The 20,029-nt window shown below is 44.4% G+C and overlaps 1 protein-coding gene across 6 annotated transcripts in view; it reads left to right on the plus strand.

The window, feature by feature from the left end:
* TUFT1 (tuftelin 1) overlaps positions 1-20,029 on the plus strand; it is a 49,197-nt gene that overhangs the window by 15,012 nt on the left and 14,156 nt on the right. For 2 of the 6 annotated variants that reach the window (XM_042994121.1, XM_007088134.3), the window contains exons 2-8: positions 6,780-6,854; positions 7,249-7,350; positions 10,930-11,016; positions 11,558-11,647; positions 13,133-13,207; positions 15,706-15,819; positions 19,334-19,462. In XM_042994121.1, coding sequence (XP_042850055.1) covers positions 6,780-6,854; positions 7,249-7,350; positions 10,930-11,016; positions 11,558-11,647; positions 13,133-13,207; positions 15,706-15,819; positions 19,334-19,462 — 672 coding nt within the window. The remainder of the gene's footprint in view (positions 1-6,779; positions 6,855-7,248; positions 7,351-10,929; positions 11,017-11,557; positions 11,648-13,132; positions 13,208-15,705; positions 15,820-19,333; positions 19,463-20,029) is intronic. The other 4 variants (XM_042994120.1, XM_007088135.3, XM_007088137.3 and 1 more) reach the window with 4 other exon arrangements.

Below are 20,029 nucleotides of genomic sequence, written 5' to 3' on the forward strand. Positions count from 1 at the left end.
CTCCCTCTCCCTCCCCCTCTCCCTCCGTCCCTCCCTCTCCCTCTTCCTCCGTCCCTCCCTCTCCCTCTTCCTCTTCCTCTATCCCCCCTGCCATCCTTTTCCCCTGCTCACATGCTCACTCTCTGTCTCTCTCAAACTAAATAAAACAAAGAAACACATAATAATAAAATGGTCTTTGTCTGGTTTTGGTACCAGAGTAAGACCAGCTTCATGAACTGAATTGGAAAGGGTTTTCTCCTCTTCTGTTTTCTGGTTGAGATTATGGGCGCCTGTGTGGCTCAGTCTGTTGAGCATCCAACTCTTGATTTTGGCTCAGGTCATGATCTCACGGTTCAGGGGATTGAGCCTCATATCAGGCTGTGCACTGGTGGTGTGGACCCTGTTGGGGATATTCTCTCTCTCTCTCTCTCTCTCTCTCTGTCTCTCTGTCTCTCTGTCTCTCTGTCTCTCTGTCTCTCTCTGCCCCTCTCATTCTCACACACACTTGCACACTCTCTCTCTCTGAATAAATACATTTTTAATAAAGTCTTTTTTAATCTGAAAAGAGATTATGTAGAATTAGTGCTAATTTTTTACATATTTGGTAGAATTCTCTAGTGGAAGCACCCGGGTCTGGGTATTTCTTTTTTAAAAAATTTAAAAAAGGGGCACCTGGGTGGCTCAGTCGGTTAACCGTCCGACTTCGGCTCAGGTCATGATCTCACGGTTTGTGAATTTGAGCCCTGCATTGGGCTCTGTGCTGACAGCTCAGAGCCTGGGGCCTACTTTGGATTCTGTGTCTCCCTCTCTCTCAGCCCCTCCCCTGCTCACACTCTGTCTCTCAATAATAAATAAACGTTAAAAAAAATTCTCTAAAAAATTTAAAACGATGAATTTAATTTCCTTAAAGTTACAAGGCTATTCATATTACCTATTTTATATTAGGTAATTTGTGTTAGTTTGTGTTTTTTGAGGAATTGGGCCATTTTGTCCAAATTGTCAAATTTATGTTCATAGTTGTTTTAGTGTTGTTCATTGTGTTGTTTGCAGTCTTGTTCATAGAGTTGTGCATAGTGTTCGTAGAGTTGTTCATAGTGTTCATGGTGTTGTTCATAGAGTTATTCATAGTGTTGTTCATAGTATTCTTAGAGTTGTTCACGGTGTTGTTCATAGAGCTGTTTGTAGTGTTTGTAGTTGTTCATAGAGTTGTTCATTGTGTTCATAGAGTTGTTTGCGGTGTTGTTTGTAGAGTTGTTCGTGGTATTGTTCATAGAGTTGTTCATAGTGCTTATAGAGTTGTTTATGGTGTTGTTTGTAGAGTTGTTCGTAGTGTTGTTCATAGTATTACCTCATGCTTTTGATATCATGCTAGAGGTTTATCAATTTCAATGATCTTTTCAAAGAACCAGCTCTTCATGTTGTTTAGCTTCTTAGTGTTTAGAAATTTTCCTTTTATCTTTCCGTTATTTCTCTCTTTTAAAAAATGTTTTATTTAGTTTTGACAGAGAGAGAGAGTGCACATGTGTGCAAGTGGGGGAGGGGCAGGGAGAGGGGGGAACAGAAGATCTGAAGTGGGCTCTGTGCTGACAGCAGTGAGCTGAGTGGGAGCTTCAAGCTCATGAACTGTCAGATCATGACCTGAGCTGAAGTCAGATACTCAATCAACTGAGCCCCCCAAGCGCCCCTCTTTCTATTATTTCTCATTTGATTTCATTGTGGTCGGATAACATGCTCTAAATGATTTCAGTTCTTTCAAGTTTGTTGGTTTGTTTTATGGCCCAAATTATTGTCTATCTTTATGTTCTATAGGTACATGCAAAGAATGTATACTCTGCTATTGAGGGGAGTGTTCCATAACTGTTGATTAGATCCTGTTAGATTTTTGTCTAGTTTTATTAATTTCTCAGAGACAGGTGTTGAAGAAGTCTCCAAGTATAATTGTGGGTTTGTTAAAAAAAAAAAAAAAGGGAATGCCTGGGTGGTGGCTCAGTTGGTTGAGTGTTCGACTCTTGATTTCCACTCAAGTCATGATCCCAGGGTTGTGGGATCAAGCCCCATGTTGGGCTCCGAGCTGAGCATGGAGCCTGCTTGGGATTCTCTCTCCCTCTCTGCCCCTCTCCTCTCCTTATGCATGCTCGCTCTCACTCTCTCTCTCTCAAATAAAAAAAAATAATAAAAATTTAAAAATATATTTAATTGTGTATTTGTGTATTTCTCCTTTCAGTTCTTTGGGTTTTTGTTTTTTTTTTAAATAAGATTTTATTTTTAAGTAATCTCTTCACCTAATGTGGGGCTCAAACTCACAACCCCGAGATCAAGAGTTGCACATTATTCTGACTGAGCCAGCCAGGCACCCTCAGCTCTTTAGTTTTTGCTTCACGTATTTTGCAGCTTTGTTGTTTGGTGCATATCCATTTGGGGTTGCTATGTCTTCTTTGTGGATTGACACTTTTACATGATATAATATCTCTGGTAATATAATATCTATCTGGTAATATATCTGGTAATATAATATCTCTGGTAATTCTCTTTGCTCTGAAGTTTACTTTATCTGATATTAATGTAGCCACTTTTGCTTTCCTTTAATTAATGTTTGTATAATATACCTTTTCCCATCCTTTTACTTTTAACTTACCTATATGGTTATGTTTAAATATGTTTCTTGTAGACAGCATGTATTGATTCATGGATTTTTTTTTCACTTTTTTTTTTTTTTTTTTTTTTTTTTTTTTTTTTTTTTGAGAGAGAGAGAACACATGAGTAAGGTACAGGGACAGAGGGAGTGAGAGAGAGAATGTTAAGCAGGCTCCACGGCCCACCCAGAGCCTGACGTGGGGCTTGATACCATGACCTGAACCAAAACCAAGAGTCAGACGCTCAACTGACTGAGCCACTCAGGCACCCCTGATTCATGTTCTTTAATCAACTCTGCCAATCTCTGTTTTTTAATTGGTATATTTAGACCACTTACATTTAATGCAATTATTGGTAAGTCTGCCATTTTATTTTTGGTTTTTGTTCTCTATTTTTCATTAATCTGTTTTTTTTTTTCTCTCCCTTCCTGTGGGTTACTTGAAAGCCTTTTAGGATTCCATTTTGATTCATTTGGATTTTTGAATGTTATCCCTTTGTATAGATTTTTAATGATTGCTCTAGGTATTACATTTGTATAAATATAACTTATCATGGTCTACTGGTGTTGTCATTTTACCAGTTTGAATGAAGTATAGACACCTTACCTTCCTTTACATCCCTTTATCCTCTCCCATTCATAATATAATTAAATATTTCCGGGGCACCTCGTGGCTCAGTTGGTTAAGTGTCTGACTCTGGCTCAGGTCATGAGCTCATAGTTAGTGAGTTTGAGCCCCACGTTGGACTCTGCTCTAACAGCTCAGAGCCTAGAGCCTGCTTCAGATTCTGTGTCTCCTTCTTACTTTGCCCCTACCCCACTTGTGCACGTGGTGTCTCTGTCTCTGTCTTTCTCTCTCATAAATAAATAAATAAATAAATAAATAAATAAATAAAGTATTTCCTCTGTGTATACTTAGAACCAAATCAGGCAGTGTTCTAATTTTAGCTTCAACCATCAAATATACTTTAGATTACCCAAGAGTAAAGAGAAAGCCTAATGTATTTATCAATATTTTTGTTTTCCATTTTGTTTCTTTTTTTTTAAAGTTTATTTATTTATTTTGAGAGAGAGAGAGTGTGTGCACACACGAGCAAGGGACAGGGAGAGAGAGAATCCCAAACAGGCTCCATGCTTCAGTGTGGAGCTCACATACCATTAGATCATGATCTGAGCCGAGATCATGATCTGAGCTAAGATCAAGAGTCAGAAGCTTAACTGAGTGAGCCACCCAGGTATCTCTATCCATGTTGTTTCTATCTTTCTAATGTTCTAAGGTTCCTTTCATATTGTTTCCTTTCTGTTTAAAGATCTTTTACAGCCTTTTTAATGTAGCTGTATTGGTAAGAAATTCTTAGTTTTTCTTTACATGAGGACATCTTAATTTACCCCCTTATTCCTGAAGGAGAATGTTTTTTGGTCATAGGATTATTGATTAAGAGGTTTTTTTCAGCACTTGAAAATAATGTGCCATTTCATCCTGGCCTTCCTAGCTTCTGATGAAAAATCTGCTGTTTAATGAAAGTGCTTCCCCTGTATAGGTAACTTGTCATTTTTCTCTGATGTGAAAAGATGTTTTTCTTTGTTTTTAGTTATCAGACATTTAATTATGTGTTTTGGCATGATTTGGGGGTTTATCCTATTTGGGATTTGCTCCTTGAATCTCTGGGTTTATGTCTTTTGTAAAATTTGGAAAGTTTTCAGACATTATTTTTTTTAGTACTTTTGCAAGTTTCCCACTTTTTCCTGTCCATCTGGGATTCTGATGACATGTATGGATGAGATGATCCCTCATTGCCCCCATCTAGCCTGGTTGTCCATGTTCTTCCAATTAGAATGCCTGGGTCCATACAATAAACTAGACTTGATGATCTTCATTGGCTGATAACTCCTTTATTTTGGCTGAGGGATGCCCCAGCTTTCCCCAACTGCCTCCAGGTATGGAAGGATGTTGTTTTAACCAAAGTGCACGTCTGTGTCCTGGGGAGAAGAGTTGGCAGCCGCTCTGGCTATTTTGAAATCCTTTCCTCTTCTTTCTGGTGTAATGTTCTCTTGAACATTACATTGAATGATATCTATATCATGGAGCACTCGTATTTGTTCAGAAAATACTTAACCCGGGTAGAGGGCTGTGGCACAGCAGCCCATGTGAGTTAACAGAAAGGGCAATTCCTCGTGGAACATAAGTAGCTGAGAGGCAGGTACCATAGGAGGCCCTGTGATGCCAAGGGAGCTCAAGGAGGTGAGGGTATGTTTCCCACAGGATGTAGGGACGTGTCACAAATATGGCATTTGAATGTGAACTTTTGAGGGCCTTAAAGATGCCCAATGGGAAGAAAGGACATTTAAGGACATTTAAGGACATTAAGGACATGTAAGGCAAAGGTGGGAAAGCCTGGGAGGTATTGGACAGGGAGCAATGAGGAGCAGTAACAGAAGTGAGTTGACCCAGACTCTGGAGGGCCTGAACGCCTCCTCCCCCCCCCCCCCCCACTGGGGATCTCTCTTGTATTTGGTAGGAATTGAGTGTTTTGTAAAACCAGCTACATTGCCAGAGTTAGGGAGGGTGAAGGGCCATGTGGGAGTGTCTTCCACCTGTCCCAAATTTGGGTTCATTCCAAGAAGTGGGAGGAGGCTAATATTTGAGTACCTCTCTTTTATGTGGCAGAGACCTCCAGACACTTTCCGTTGATTTTCAACGAAAAGCCCCCATGTCGGATGGTAGTGTTGCCATTTTACAGTGCGGTCTTTGAGAGTTAAGTATCTGACCACAGAGTCTGATTTCTTTTCCACCAAGTTCTTTTCCTTATTTAGGAAGGACTGTTCCCTTCCCAGAGAACCTTCTCACAACTCCCTGGGTGGGACACATTCTTTTCTTCCTGCTCCTTCCAACAGCCATTTGGAATATTAGGAGAGTTCCTTAAAACCTGTTAAGGGTAAGATGGCATTTATACTCCTGGACCTCAAGGTCACTTTTGTCCTTGGGTAGTTCAGCATCCATCTTCCCTTCATTGCCTGGGAGAAGCACATATTCCCTTTTTATGCTCTCATAGTGTTAAAGCTGGAAGGAGCCTTAGAGATACTTAGTACAACCCATTATTTTTCTGGTGCAAGCCAGAGGCCCAGTGTACCTAAACCTCTTGTCCAACTCTACACATAACACAGGTTATTGGTAGAGTTTGGTCCTCCCTGCCCTGCTTATCTTCCCTCAATGTTATCTCTCCAAATCTCCAGCCCCACTTTTTCCTTTTACCATATGATTTCCCCCTCAATGTGTTCTATTTTCTCCACTGTGTGTGTGTGTGTGTGTGTGTGTGTGTGTGTGTCAGTCACAGTGTATTTTTTTTAATTAAAAAAATTTTTTTATGTTTATTTTTGAGACCGAGAGAGAGCACAAGTGGGAGAGGGGCAGAGCACGAGTGGGATAGGAGCAGAGAGAGGGGGAGACACAGAATCCAAAGTAGGCTCCAGACTCTGAGCTGTCAGCACAGAGCCCGATGCGGGGCTCTAACCCATGAACTGTGAGATCATGACCAGAGCCGAAGTCGGACGCTCAACCGACTGAGCCACCCAGGTACCCCTCACAGTGTGTTTTTTAAACCTTCTTTGAGTTAGGAAAGAAAATGTGCTTCTTCCTTTGAAATTAGGCTCATCTATAGATAAGTACCTATTGTCTTGCCTTCTTTCATTTGGATAATTTCTGTATGCCTTAGAGAAGTAGGGGTTTGGATTCAAGTACTGTCCTATAGTTTGGTTCAGGAAGGATATCCCAGTCTTGTGAAGTGCATCAGTAACTCCTGGTTGCCTGTCAGGTGCAGGAACCCTACACTGGGGATGAGGGCATCCCCCTCTTCAAGGCTGGGGAGAGGGGAATCCACGTAATGTGCTTCCTGTAATGTAAGGACCAAGGTGGCTAGCCCCTCTGGAGCTACACAGAGCAATAGTCTCTGGTGTGGTGTAAAGAGCACTGTCAGAGGATCCCGAGACCTCCTGCCACCCAGGAATGACGGATATTGGGCAAGCTAATGTCACCTTTTCAGACGTCAGCTTTTCTTATCTGTTAAATGATGATAATAAGGACAACCCCACAGGACTGGCAAAAGTGCACTGGTACCGGTAGTGGACTGTAAAGGTAAGGGGTGATTGTTGCTGTCATTGTCATTATTAGGGGTGCGTGGACATTCTAAGGCTGACTCTACAGAGTGAACTGACAGGAGATGAACTTGAACACATAGCCGAGAAGGTATCGAGGTTTCTGGTGGGGTGAGGCCTCTTCCCCTCAGCCAGTTCTCCCTCCTTGCTGTTGACGCCTTACAGTGCTGTCTGGAGCCATCCCTGCTGCTGCTCAGGGTCACTTCCTATCAGACACACCCCCTGACCTCAGCCTTGTGCACTGCTTTGGGGGTGGGGAGGCCCCACTAAAAGTAAAACTAACCTGCAATTTCTGCTAATTTTCCCTGTTCGGTGTTGCTGCTGTGTGGCTTCTGGTAGAGGTTGAAATGAGTTTTTGGAGGGAAAATCAGACTAACCCTTTAAATCTTTCGAGGAGCAGGTGTTCTGCATTGGTCAAGGGACAGAAGAAGTTCTGGGCTTGTCATGATTTCTGAGCCATTTCTCTCTCTCTTTCTCTTTGACAGGCGGGTAGGAGGACTTTTGCCATGGTGTCTGGCCGCTCAACCAGCCATTCGTTGGCCTCAGAACTGGTGAAGTCCAATGATGGACACGAGGAGATCATTAAGGTAAACTTTGCTCACTTCCACTGTTCCTCCCTCCCCTCTTTCTCCTTACAGGCATGTGACAGGCGGCAGCTGACTTTGCCACAGGGACATTGTGGTTTGACTTGGAAGAACCAGACCTGTAATGCGAGTTCCTGGTCATTTCCTGAAAAGATCTTAATTAACACCAGGAGACCACAGTCAGTCTGTAGTGACTTTGGTGCAGTCCAGACCCGGGCATGAAAATGGATGTGGTGATCTTCCTAGGTGCCTACCCACTGGCCATATTTAGCTGCTGGAGTTTGTGGAGTCAGGTGGGAGGTGTGTTTATGGAGCTTTTTTTAAATAAAAGAATGTTCATTATTTCTTTTTTTTAACATTTATTTATGTTTGATACAGAGAGAGATCATGAACAGGGGAGGGTCAGAGAAAGAGGGAGACACAGAATCTGAAACAGGCTCCAGGCTCTGAGCTGTCAGCACAGAGCCCGACGCGGGGCTTGAACCCACGGACCGCGAGATCATGACCTGAGCCGAAGTCGGACGCTTAACCAACTGAGCCACCCAGGAGCCCGTCATTATTTCTTTTTTAAAGCTCTTTGAGGGGTGCCTGGGTGGGTCAGTCTGTTAAGCACCCAACTCCTGATTTCACCTTAGGTAATGATCTCATGGTTTGTGAGATTGAGCCTCGCATCAGGCTCAATTCAATTGTGTTTTGAGAGTTTATATGTAGGTATAACGGATGAATGTGACCACACTTTCTCCATGGTGTTATTTTTGCTGTATTTGAAATTTAAAAATAAATAAATAAATAATGTTTATTTATTTATTTATTTATTTATTTATTTTAAGGTTTTTTTTTGTTTTTTTTTTTTTTACATTTATTTATTTTTGAGAGACAGAGCACAAGTGGGAGGGGCAGAGAGAGAAGGAGACAGAATCTGAAGCAGGCTCCAGGCTCTGAGCTGTCAGCACAGAGCCCGACCCGACGCAGGGCTTGAACTCACAAACAGTGAGATCATGACCTGAGCCGAAGTTGGATGCTCAACCAGCTGAGCCACCCAAGCACCCCAATGTTTATTTATTTTTGAGACAGAGTGCAAGCAGGGGAGGGGTACAGTGAGAGGGTTCTGCGCCGACAATAGCTAGCCCCCTGTGGGGCTCAAACTCATGAACCATGAGATCATGACCTGAGCTGAAGTCGGATGCTCAACTCACTGAGCCACCCAGGTGCCCCTATATTTGAATTTTAAAATAGCAGTAAGTAGTCCAAAAGAATTACTCTTCTTTAAAAAAAAAATTTTTAATGTTGATTTTTTTTTTTTTTTTGAGAGGGGTGGGGAGAGGCAGAGAAAGAGGGAGACACAGAATCCCAAACAGCCTCCAGGCTCTGAGCACAGAGCCTGGCGTGGGGCTTGAACCCATGAACAGAGAGATTATGACCTCAGCCAAAGTCAGGTGCTTAACTGACTGAGCCACCCAGCACCCCAAAAGAATTACTCTTGATGATTAATTAAATTTACCAAAAAGATGATTTTAATTTTTGAGCTATAAGGGTTCCTTATATGTTCTGGATAGTAATTAGACCCATATTAGATATATGATTTGGAAATATTTTACAAAATTTTGTCCTTTCTGTATTTTGTTTTTTACTTTCTAAATAGTGTCCTTTGAAACAAAAGTTCTTAATTTGATGAAATCCAATTTATATATATTTTTCTTTTGTTGTCCTTCTAGTGTCTTATCTAAGAAGGTTTTGCCTAGCCCAAGGTCACAAAGATTTATTTCTATATTTTCTTCAAAGAGTTATAGTTTTAGCTCTTACAGATAGGTCTATGATCCATTTTGGGCTAATTTTTGTATATGGTATAAGGAAGGCATCCAGTTTCATTCTTTTACATGTGGATATCCATTTATAGCAACATCATTTGTTGAAAAGACTGTTCTTTTCCCCCATTGAATTGTCTTGGCACCCTGTCAAAAATTAGTTTAGTGTATTTTTATTGTATTATTGTTTCTGGACTCTCATTTGTATTCCATTGAATTATGTCTCTCCTTATGCCAGTTCCACACTGTCTTGATTACTGGCTGTAGCTTTGTTATTTTTGTTAACATTTTGTTACTATATTGTTGAGATTTATATTTCAAGATTGTTTTAGGGACTCAGGGTCCTTTGTATTTCCATATGAATTTTAAGATCAGTTTGTCAGTTTCTGCAAAGAAGCTAGCATGGATTTGATAAGAATTGTGTTGAATCTGTAGATTGATTTGGGGAGTATTGCCGTCTTAACAATATTAAGTCTTCCAATCCATGAAAATGGGATGTTTGTTCATTTTTTTAACAATGTTCTGTAGTTTTCAGAATTCAAGTCTAGAACTTTGTTAATTTCTAAGTGTTTTTCCTTTTTGTTGCTCTTGTAAATAGAATTGGTTTTATATTTCATTTTGGATTGTTCATTGCTAATGTATAGAAATACAACTATTTTTTGTATATTGATCTTACATCCTACAACCTTGCTACAATCTCTGATAATTTTTTAGTGGACTCCTTAGGGTATTTTTATATACATGATCACTTCTGCAAATGGTGATTTTTCCTCTTTCTTTTCAATCCAGATGCCTTTAATTTCTGTTTCTTATTCAAAGTCATTTCATGGCCCTTAAAGAAAGCAAAACTACCCTATAATTCTGTCAATGTAATCATTGTTTTTAATACTTTATCGTGTATCCTCCCAAACATTTTCCTACACATATGTATTTTTTCAAAAGTTAAATCATATTATATACCCTCTATTCTACAATTTGCTTGTGCCCCTACACTTTAATGTTGGTTTATAAATCTTCTGTGTCCATAAATGTAAGTGTCTAGTATTCTCATGACTGCACAGTGTTCTGTTATAGACATACCATAATTTATGTAAGTAATCCCTCATTGTTGGACATTATGCCTATTTCATTTTTGCAGTTATAAAGAATATTTTGCTGAACATCTGTTACTAAATTGTGTATGTGTTTTATAATACAGGTAATAAATATTTTTAAACTTTTTTTTAAAGTTTATTTTGAGAGAGAGAGCAAGTTTACATGTGTGAACACACGTGCATGTGTGAGCAGAGGGAGGGGCAGAGAGAGGGAGAGAGAGAATTCCAAGCAGGTTCCATGCTGTCAGCAAGAAGCCTGATTTGGGGCTTGATCCCACAACCATGAGATCATGACCTGAGCCTAAATCAAGAGTCAGACGCTTCAGCTTAACCAACTGAGCCACCCAGGTGTCCCAATAAATATTTTCTTGACTGTCAAAGATTCAAGCATGTATAGAGAAAAATGTGTAAATCCCTTGTTACAACTTCTTTGCATGAATTTACATGTACGTGTGAGGGCTTATGTCAGTTTGGCTAAATTTATTTCATTAGGATAAAGTTCCAGGAGTAGATTTGATAGGTCAAAGAGCAAGCCTAGCTAGTTCTAAGCCTTCTGATCTGAATCCTCCAAGTGCCACCCAGAAGGCAGTAGTGTTTTACCTTTACCAGTGGATGAGCCTGCCTAGGTGGAATTAACTTATAAGGAGCTTTCTTAATCAGTAGTGTTGTTCTCCTTGTTGAAGGTGTACCTGAAGGGGAGGGCTGGAGATAAGATGATCCATGAGAAAAACATCAACCAGCTGAAGAGTGAGGTGCAGTATATCCAGGAGGTGGGCACCTCTCCCTTGGTGGGAAGCTCACATTTTTTTGGCTCCCTCCTTTTGTGGGGTCTGGTCTTCTCCCATCTGCCACCGTCCCCCAGTGAGTCAGGTATCATTTCTGACCCTCCTGTTACTCAACCAATCCATGAATCAGCAAGTATTTATTAACTCCCACATGTCCTCTGTACCCATTGTACCCCAGCCTCCTCTCTAAAGCTGACAGTCTCTTTTCCCTAACTTTTCTTGACCCTCTCCCTGGCCTCAGCTGCTCCTTGGCACTTGTCACCATGTAACATATTACATGTTCCACTTGTTTGCCCTTTGTGTCGTGTGTCTCTGCAGCAAGAGTGTTAGCTCCAGCGGGATGGGGTTTTGTTTCCTGCTCGTGTAGGAGGGACTGTGCTGCAGCCCCACTTGCCTGGGGTCCCTCCTTCCCCCAGCCAGAGCTTGGCTCACAGGAGTACGGGTCAGGGATGGGCACAAAGCTGGGTGAGTCGGGCCACTCTCTTTCCTTGTCCCAGAGCTAAGGCTTCTTGCCATCCCTTCCCAGGCCCGGAACTGCCTACAGAAGCTGCGGGAGGACATAAGTAGCAAGCTTGACAGAGATCCAGGAGACTCTCTCCAAGGACAGGAGATACAGGTAATAGGAAATGGTCAGTGGTTGGGTCCTCAATGAGGAGGTTGTGCCGGGCAGTCCCCTTTGCTGGTCACGCTGTGGGTGCCGAATCTCCCACCGCTGCCAGAAAAGGAGGGCATACAGGCAGTGCTGGCTTCTCGGAGCACTCCCAGCCTTACTGGGGCTCTCCAGCAGACGAGCACTGGCATTGACATGGGTCAGCCTAGGTATAAGGTATACTTGTTCCCACACACTGCATAAAAGTGGAATTCATGTGAACAAAATGACCGTTATTGGCAAAACCTCTTCTCTGTAAGGATTCTGGGATCAGTATTTTTGGAGTACAGTCTTACAAAGCAGACAGTTACCTGTAAATCCAAACTTCTCATAGTTGGTCTTGCGTAATTGGGGTAACACCCGGGCTGTGAATTGGAAGTCTCGGTCCTGGTCCATTATTTGTGTCAGTAGCTGTCTTTGCCCCGGCGTCAGAAGCTCCTTGAGGTTAGGGTTCACCCCACCCCTGTGTCTGGGATGCAGAAGGTCACCAGTAAATGTCATAGCGAACCTACTGAAGAGTACTTCTTGGGACAGACGGATAAGCCTGGGATCCTGCTTTTCAGCTTTTCTAAAATTGGAGGCTGGAAGGGTCCTCAGGGGAGAACAGTCTCTTCCATTTCACCTTTGTCCTCCTTTAGATTCAGAGTTATATCTCCTTCACTTGCACTTGGCTGGAGTCGGGGGGTGGGGGTGGGAGGAGTTGTCTTTCTCTAGTAGCCCCTGCCCTCGTTCCCCTGAGGGATTTGGCAGCTAGTGGCAGCAAGGTTCCTCTTTGGCGTGAGCCCTTACTAGGCTTGTGTGGCGATTCCCCCTAATTCACTTTGCTGTGGCTGAAGGTAGGACTTTCCCCGCCTGAGCTCCCATCTGGCTGCTGGGAGGTGCTTTGCCAGGTGGCTGAGGAATCTGATCTGCTCAGAGACCGGCCCCAAAGTCCAGGGCCCTTGTTTGCACAGACCAGCGGTGGTATGATGAATAATCAGGCTTTGGGTTGGAAAGAATTGCAGCAAAACCCACTTCACCTTTTGCTTTATGCTTTGTCAAACCTTGTCAGGATCCCCAAGGGGCAAGGCAGACTCTTTGTTGGTGGCAGGCAGCTGCTTGTATCCCCTGGGCTTCTGGGAGTCAGCCTGCATGTTTTCCATTGGGCTGAAAGGCTCCCTTCAGCACTGCCCCCCCCACCTCCACAGCCATACACATTCTCCACGCCTTACCTCTCCTCTCCATTTCCCACCCAGCACTTGAAGTCTTTTTTTTCCCTTGCTGTTTTCTGTTTCTCTTTCTTTCCTTTTCTTCCTCTTTCTCCTCCATCACCTCTTCCTCCTCTTCTTCCTTCTTTCTCTGTCTTTTCCCACCTCATTCTTTTTTTCCTAAGAATGAGATCTTAGGAAATTAATGTTTCGAAGTTCGTTGTTTGGGCTGTGTTAACTACCGATTTTATTTTTCTTTGAACAGGTGGTGCTGGAAAAGCCAAATGGATTAAATCCAAGCCCCACAACACTGTATAGCAGCCCACCTGAGGTAAGTAAGGTAGGTAACGGGGAAAGCAGTGGTAAATATGTCTTTGCCAGGAGGCAGGGTATCGTCCTCCCTGATCTCTTTATTATCTTTATTATTGTTCTTTCTGTCTTACTAAATAGAAGAGTATCATTTGCTGTAAAAATTCAAACAATGGAGAAACATACAAACCCAAATCCTCCTTCTCCAATCTTTTTCCTTCAAAGGATCCACTGTGAATGGATTGAAGTAGGTGGATCCCTTTAGAGCAGTGCCCTTAGCCTTCACTACCGATTGAAATAGGTTTGGAAGCTTTTTAAAAATTTAATTAAGTTTATTTATTTTGAGAGAGAGAGAGAGAATGAATGAGTGGAGGAGGGGCTGGGAGGGCGGGGACAGAGGATCCAGAGCTGGCCCCATGCTGACAGCAGAGAGCCCAATATAGGGCTCACTCCAACTCACAAACTGCAAGATCATGACCTCAGCCAAAATTGGACCCTTAACCGACTGAGTCACCCACGTGCCCCAGCCTTGGGAGTTTTAAAGGAGACAAGCCTGGTGCCAGACCTAGAGACTGTAATTTAAAAAAAAAATTTTTTTTTTAACATTTATTTATTTTGAGACAGAGAGAGACAGAGCATGAACGGGGGAGGGGCAGAGAGAGAGGGAGACACAGAACCGGAAGCAGGCCTCAGGCTCTGAGCCATCAGCCCAGAGCCTGACGCGGGGCTCAAACTGACGGAGCGTGAGATCGTGACCTGAGCTGAAGTCGGACGCTTAACCAACTGAGCCACCCAGGCGCCCCTAGAGACTGTAATTTAATTGATCTGAGATGTGGGCTGGTCGGCAGGACTTTAAAAATCTCTTCAGGGGGTGCCTGTCTGGTTCAGTGGGTAAGGGCGTGTAACTTTTGATCTCGGAGTTGTGAGTTCGAGCCCCACATTGAGTATGGAGAGTACTTAAAAATTAAAGAAAAAAAAAAACCCTTCAAGTGATTCTAATATTTAGCCAAACCTGAGTAGCAATGTTCCAGTGTATTTTTCTTTCTTGCTTTTTTAAAGATTTTATATTTTTAAAGTAATCTCTTAAAATCCAGGGTACATTATCATCTCTGATCTAGTAAAGGCCTCTCACTGGATTTACTGTTTGTTTTGTTTTTGCCTCTCCCCTCCCCAACTCTAATATATTCAGTGTGTGATTTCAGTATGCCTATAAGTGTGTTTTCAATTTTCATAATGAATTTGTGCTATATTTTATCTTTTCCCTTTTTAGCCAACACCATGTTCCTGGGGTCTATCCACATTGCTATGCTTAAATCTAGTGTGTTTCTAACTTCTACAAGTTCTAATAACTACCTTTTTTCTCTTCATACGACACTGAAAATTTTCCATGTCATTAAATAGTCTTTTAAGAACGCCATCTGAAATAAACACGTAGTAGTTATGCTTCCAGGAGCCTTTGAAATCGTTCTCACCTGCCCAGCAGCTTAGGTACAGATAGAGGGGAGGTGACTGGGTAACTTTACGGCTAGGTTTTGGCATGTTGTGATGATCCTAACTACTCACTTTAGATGTGCAGTTTGGATTTTTTTCCCTTCTCCTGAATTACCATATTTGGCAAATATGCTTCTGGCACCACGTTACAATAACACCTGGTACTGTTTGTTCAACTCTGTCTTCTCACAAGCTCTAAGCCCAGCGGATATTATCGTAGTTTTGAGGCAGCCTGTAAGGCAGGGCGTGGTCTGGACTCAGTGATAGCACAGCTACTGGGACCCTGGCACCGTCCTCCCAGCTTCGAGCTCCGAGCTCCGAGCTCCGTGCTCTGGTTTAAAGGTGTTGCTGCTTCCCACTATGTGAGGCAGAGAGAGATTTTTCTGTCAGACTTGCTGGGAGCTGGTAACTGAAGTGTCTGGTGCCTGTGCGGCAGAGGTGGGGGCAAGACCCCACATGCCAGCTCAGCGCTAACCACCAACCCACAACTGGGTGTGTCTGGGGAGAGACTCACAGTAACCTCAATGAAGACACCTTTTTCCACATTGAATGAGATTCCTGGACTCGTTGGGTGCTTTTGCTCATTCATCAGTAACCCTGTAGCCAGATAACCCTGAGCCAGATGCAAAGACAAAAGATGTGCCTTTGGGAAGTGCCCCTCGTGATGGGTGTGGCACTGTCCTTGCCTTGGGATGCTCTAGTCTAAAGGGGAACGTGGTCCCTGCTCTCAGAGAGCTCTGGTCTCACGGAAACAGGGCACACATTTGAGGATACCCATTAATGAGTTGATACATGCATAAAAATTATTGAGTGTGTCCTAAAATCCTCAGATGACTTGAGGCTAGTTGAGTTCCTTGAAATATGAAGAGAGAGCATTTTTGTGTGATTAACTCATCGCTCCTGGGTGCCTAAGACTAGCTGTCCCCTTGAGTGATATGAGAGGGTGGTCTGAACAGGAGGGCCCAAGTATGTGTTGTGGGGGACCTTCTCCTACACAAACACAGTGGCTTCACCTTCTCTTCCCTGTTCTGACTGTAGGCAGACACCTATATAAATGAAGATGTCGAGAGCCTGAGGAAGACCGTGCGGGACCTGCTTGTCAAGCTGCAGGAGGCCGAGCGGCAGCACCAGTCAGACCGTGTGGCTTTTGAGGTGAGATTTGGGATTGGGGGAGAAAGTGCCCCAAGGGTTGGGCTGCCAGATACAGATGCCAGTGACTTAGCATGGACTTCATGTCTTCTTGGCCAGGTGCCATCAATTGGAAAGGCTGGGCTTTGAGGCCTGGGCACTTTCCTGTCTGCTTTTCCCATTCCTGGACTCTTAGAGTTTTTGCTGTTCAAGGCTAGGCCATAGTTTGAAGATCAGCACTGGTTCTCTGGTGAAGTTGGGTGGTGGTGCTGGTTCGGGATAGCAGGAAGCTCAGTCGTTTCTCTGAATACCACAACAAGAATTACTGGGCTCTGGGCACCATGCAGGCAAGGACTTTGCTGTCAAGGTTACCCTGCATCCCCATGTCTGGCATAATGCCTGGCGTAAGGTGGTGGGCACTTCTTAAGTGTGGACTGGGTGAGTGGATGGAGCATTGTGGTTGTAGAAAGATCTGTGCCCATGGAGTCAGAGGACTTGAAGTCAAGTCTTGACTTTACTTTGAAGAACTTTGCAATCTTGAATGAGTATCTCAGTTATTGTTACAAAAGTAATACTGAATTATTATGATAGAAGATTTAAAAAGTACCAAGGTCTGTAGAGAGTGAAAGTCCTCCACTACAGAAAGCGTGAGAAGGGGCACCTGGGTGGCTCAACCAATTAAGCATCCAACTCTTGATTTTGGCTCAGGTCACAGTCTTACAGTGGTGAGATCGAGCCCCGCATCTGGCTCTGTGCTGAGCATGGAGCCTGTGTAAGATTCTCTCTCCCTCTCTCTCTGCCCCTCTCCTGCATGCGCTCACACTCTCTCTCTCTCTCTCTCTCTCTCCCCCTCTCCCTCCCCCCCCCCCTCCCCGTCTCCCCCTCTCCCTCTCTCTTTGCCCCTCTGTTTGCCTCTCTTTGCCTCTCTGTTCTCTCTCTCTCTCTCTCTCCCTCCCTCTCTCTCTCCCTCTCTCTCTCTCTCCCTCTCTCTTTGCCCCTCTCCTGGGTGCGCTGTCTCTCTTTGCCCCTCTCCTGCATGTGCTGTCTCTCAAAAACAAATAATAATAATAAATAAAAAATAAATAAAAGTGTGTGAGGTCTTCCATACTTTATAGAAAATTCTTTGAGTATAAAATGAGGTACACTGGGCAAACACTAGGCTTCTATCTAAGATTAACCTTCTGTTATTATCTGCTATTGTTCATCCACATGTAAAGTATTTCTGTATCATAAATATGTAATGATAGGATTATGCCCTGCCCAGGTATGCCGGGAGCCGGTGGTAGGAGGAAGCCCAGCCGGAATACTTCTCTTTCATGGGACTAAGAGAATTTTTGAGAGAGATATTGAGGGGGAGGAAGAAAGCACAGGGAATGATCACTCGCCTTTAGAGATGATCAATTATTTGAGCCATTAATTTGACCTCTCTAAGTATCGGTTCCAACTTTTGTAAAAAGGGTCATGGAATATACTTCACAAGTGTGGTGTGTGGATTGAGTGAGGTAAGATATGTAAGTCTATTTATTGTTTTGAAGGGTTTTAGAAATATAAGATAACCTATATTTTTCTTAGTGATCCATTTAGTGAGTTTTCCTATCCTAAATAGTTGGGACTTAGTGTAATACTGAGATTAGTTTGGTCTCAGAACACAGTGGCTGTGCAGTAAAGGAGTTTGCTGCATCGATTTCAGATTCCACAATTTGGGTAATTTGGCTGATGATGTATCAGTTTGGTGACCAGCTATTCGCTACAGGAGGAAGGGGATGTTGAGGCTGTAATGCTGACCGGACTGTGGATTTTGGAAAGAAATTTCTACATTGAGAGGCCTTGTGAAGTACTTGTTGGTCTTGGCCATACATGGAAGGGTCTATTAGCTCTGGGTTTCAAAGCTTGAATGAAGAAGTGTCTTGAGTAAAAGCCTGAGGCTAGAAGGTCCTGACAGCTGTAGCCCCCTGCCCACAGTTTCTTAGAAAGGGCTGCCCTTGGTCCATAGCACCTGCCTGGGTTGTTCCCACCACCAGGGTAGGTTGGCACCCCATCTTATGACTAAGAGGGTCCTTCAGGGAAGTGCTGACTGGAGCAACAGGGACAGATGTGGCAGAGGAGAGTGTGATCCTACAGCAGAGTGTGAGGGTCAGGGCCTGGCCCTCTATGCCCTGCTCTGAGTGCACATCAGCCTGGGTGCAGTGTTGTGTACAGATAGGAGAGGTTTTGTTTCCATGTTCTTGCCTGTAGGGCTGGCCTGTTCCAGGCTAATATGGGACATCTGGAGGATTTTCTCATCTTTGCTAGTAAACTTGACTCTCCAGTCTACTTTTCTGAACCAGGGATCAGCAGGGGGAAAGATTGCCACTTACTGTGAATACAACGTGCCCATAAGCGTGGGTTTTCTGCTCTACTAGCGGCTTGCTGTCAGGGTTTGCAGTGGGTTTGCTCTGGACAGGGCTGGTGTACAGCTTGGATGCGTCCACCACATGTCTCTTCCCCGATTCTGACTTTGGGAGGAGTCGGACAAACTGCCTACTTTAGTGTTCTGTTTCCCCAGGGCTGCCTCTTTGAGAGGTTATGGGGATTCCTTTTCACTAAGTGACTAGGGAGTCAGTGTGGGGTAGCTGGGAGGAATTGAAATGGATGATGAGGTCACTGTTCTAGCACTGGCTCCATCATTCCCTAGTTGTGTACCTCGGGGAGATCGGTTGGCTTTCAGTTGCAACAGGAGAGGGTTGGACAGATGGATATGAGTTCCATTCACAATGTCATTGAGCAGTGACTGTGTGCCAGGTGCTGTGCTGAGCTCTGGAAGTGGAATGGTGCTCCAGTTCCCTGCTAGTGGCCCACTGGGGGGTGCACATGAGTGACTGGGCCAAATCCACTCAGTGCTACAAGAAAGAAAGGCACACAGGGGAAGGACCCCTCGCCTGGGTGTGAAGGCTTCTGGAAGAAAGGGCGTCTAAGCTAAGACCTGTAGTTGGCATGTGGAGGATGGGAGGCGAGTTCTTCCTTTACTTTCCTTCTCAAATTCTGCCTCTGTCCCTCCCAAACTGGCTTATCATCTGTGCTAAAGAGCAGTTCTCTCTGGTGCTTACTAGTTGCCCTTCCAGGTGCCACATTGTCCTTTATATGCAGGCTGCAGGATTGCTTGATGGGAGGAAGAGTGGGGACACCGAAGGAAGGAAGTGTAAGATGTGCGCCCCCAGATTCTTTGTGTTTGCATTTGTAGGAAAGCCGTGGCACGGGGTTAAGCTTGGGTGGCACTGGAGGACTGGTGGGGGTGTCGAAGAAGTCCTCCATCCAGAAAGTGCTTATGGGTTCCAGGTGTGACTCTAAAGTAGTGCTCAATCAGTCCTGTGCCGGTGAGCCCTGGAAACAGAGGTACCCTGCTAGTTTCCCAAGTCATCCTAGAATCTCGAATGGGAAAGAGAGAGTTGCCTCCCTTCTCCTCTCACTGTGCCCAGGGTCCCGGGGTCTCTCCTGAGGTGTTTTACCCATGTTTGCTTGTTGTCCTCCGCCCCCTTCACCCATCCCTGTCCTGTCTTAGGTCACACTCAGCCAGTGCCAGAGAGAAGCAGAACAGAGTCGAGTGGCCCTTCAGAGAGCAGAGGACAGAGTGCAGCAGAAGGAGGCAGAGGCTGGAGAGCTCCAGAAGCGCTTGCTGGGCGTGCAGGAGGTGACTGGGAGTCTCACCTTCAGGGCCTGACTCCCGTGCTGGGGAGTGGGGGCCCCGGGACTCGCTGAGATGGCTGCAGTCTCCTTTTCTGACCAGCTCCAGAAAAGCACACTTCACGGTTTCCTCAGCAAATACCCTCGAGAACCTTTTCGCCTTTAAGGAACAAGAGGTCTTCCTCTCAGCTCAGCTCAGCCCTCCCTAACAAGAGCTGAACCCGTTTCCATTTCATTCGGGTTCTTGTACAGCTGCCCTTTATGGGCTTTTGAAGACTGTTGTGAAGGAGCCGCTGGGCCTGGTTTCCCAGGGACCAGCAGCCAGAGCCAGCAGGTGGGCCTGATAACGCAAGGCCGGGCTCTCCGTCCGGGTAGCTGGGTGAGGCTGGGAAGTTTCTGTGTGCTGAGGGTGGGAAGGGTTATCCCTGACAGGGGAGGGCACCCCATCAAACCAGCTTGGCCTGCTGCTCTTTGGCAGCTGTCCAGGCCCGGCAGGGACTGAGCTCGAGCCCTCGGGCCCCTCTCACCCCAAACACAGAAACCGCTTTCGCGTCCTCATCCTAGATTTTCTTCC

Source organism: Panthera tigris, chromosome C1, assembly GCF_018350195.1.
Source record: "Panthera tigris isolate Pti1 chromosome C1, P.tigris_Pti1_mat1.1, whole genome shotgun sequence".
Taxonomy (NCBI): Eukaryota; Metazoa; Chordata; class Mammalia; order Carnivora; family Felidae; genus Panthera; species Panthera tigris.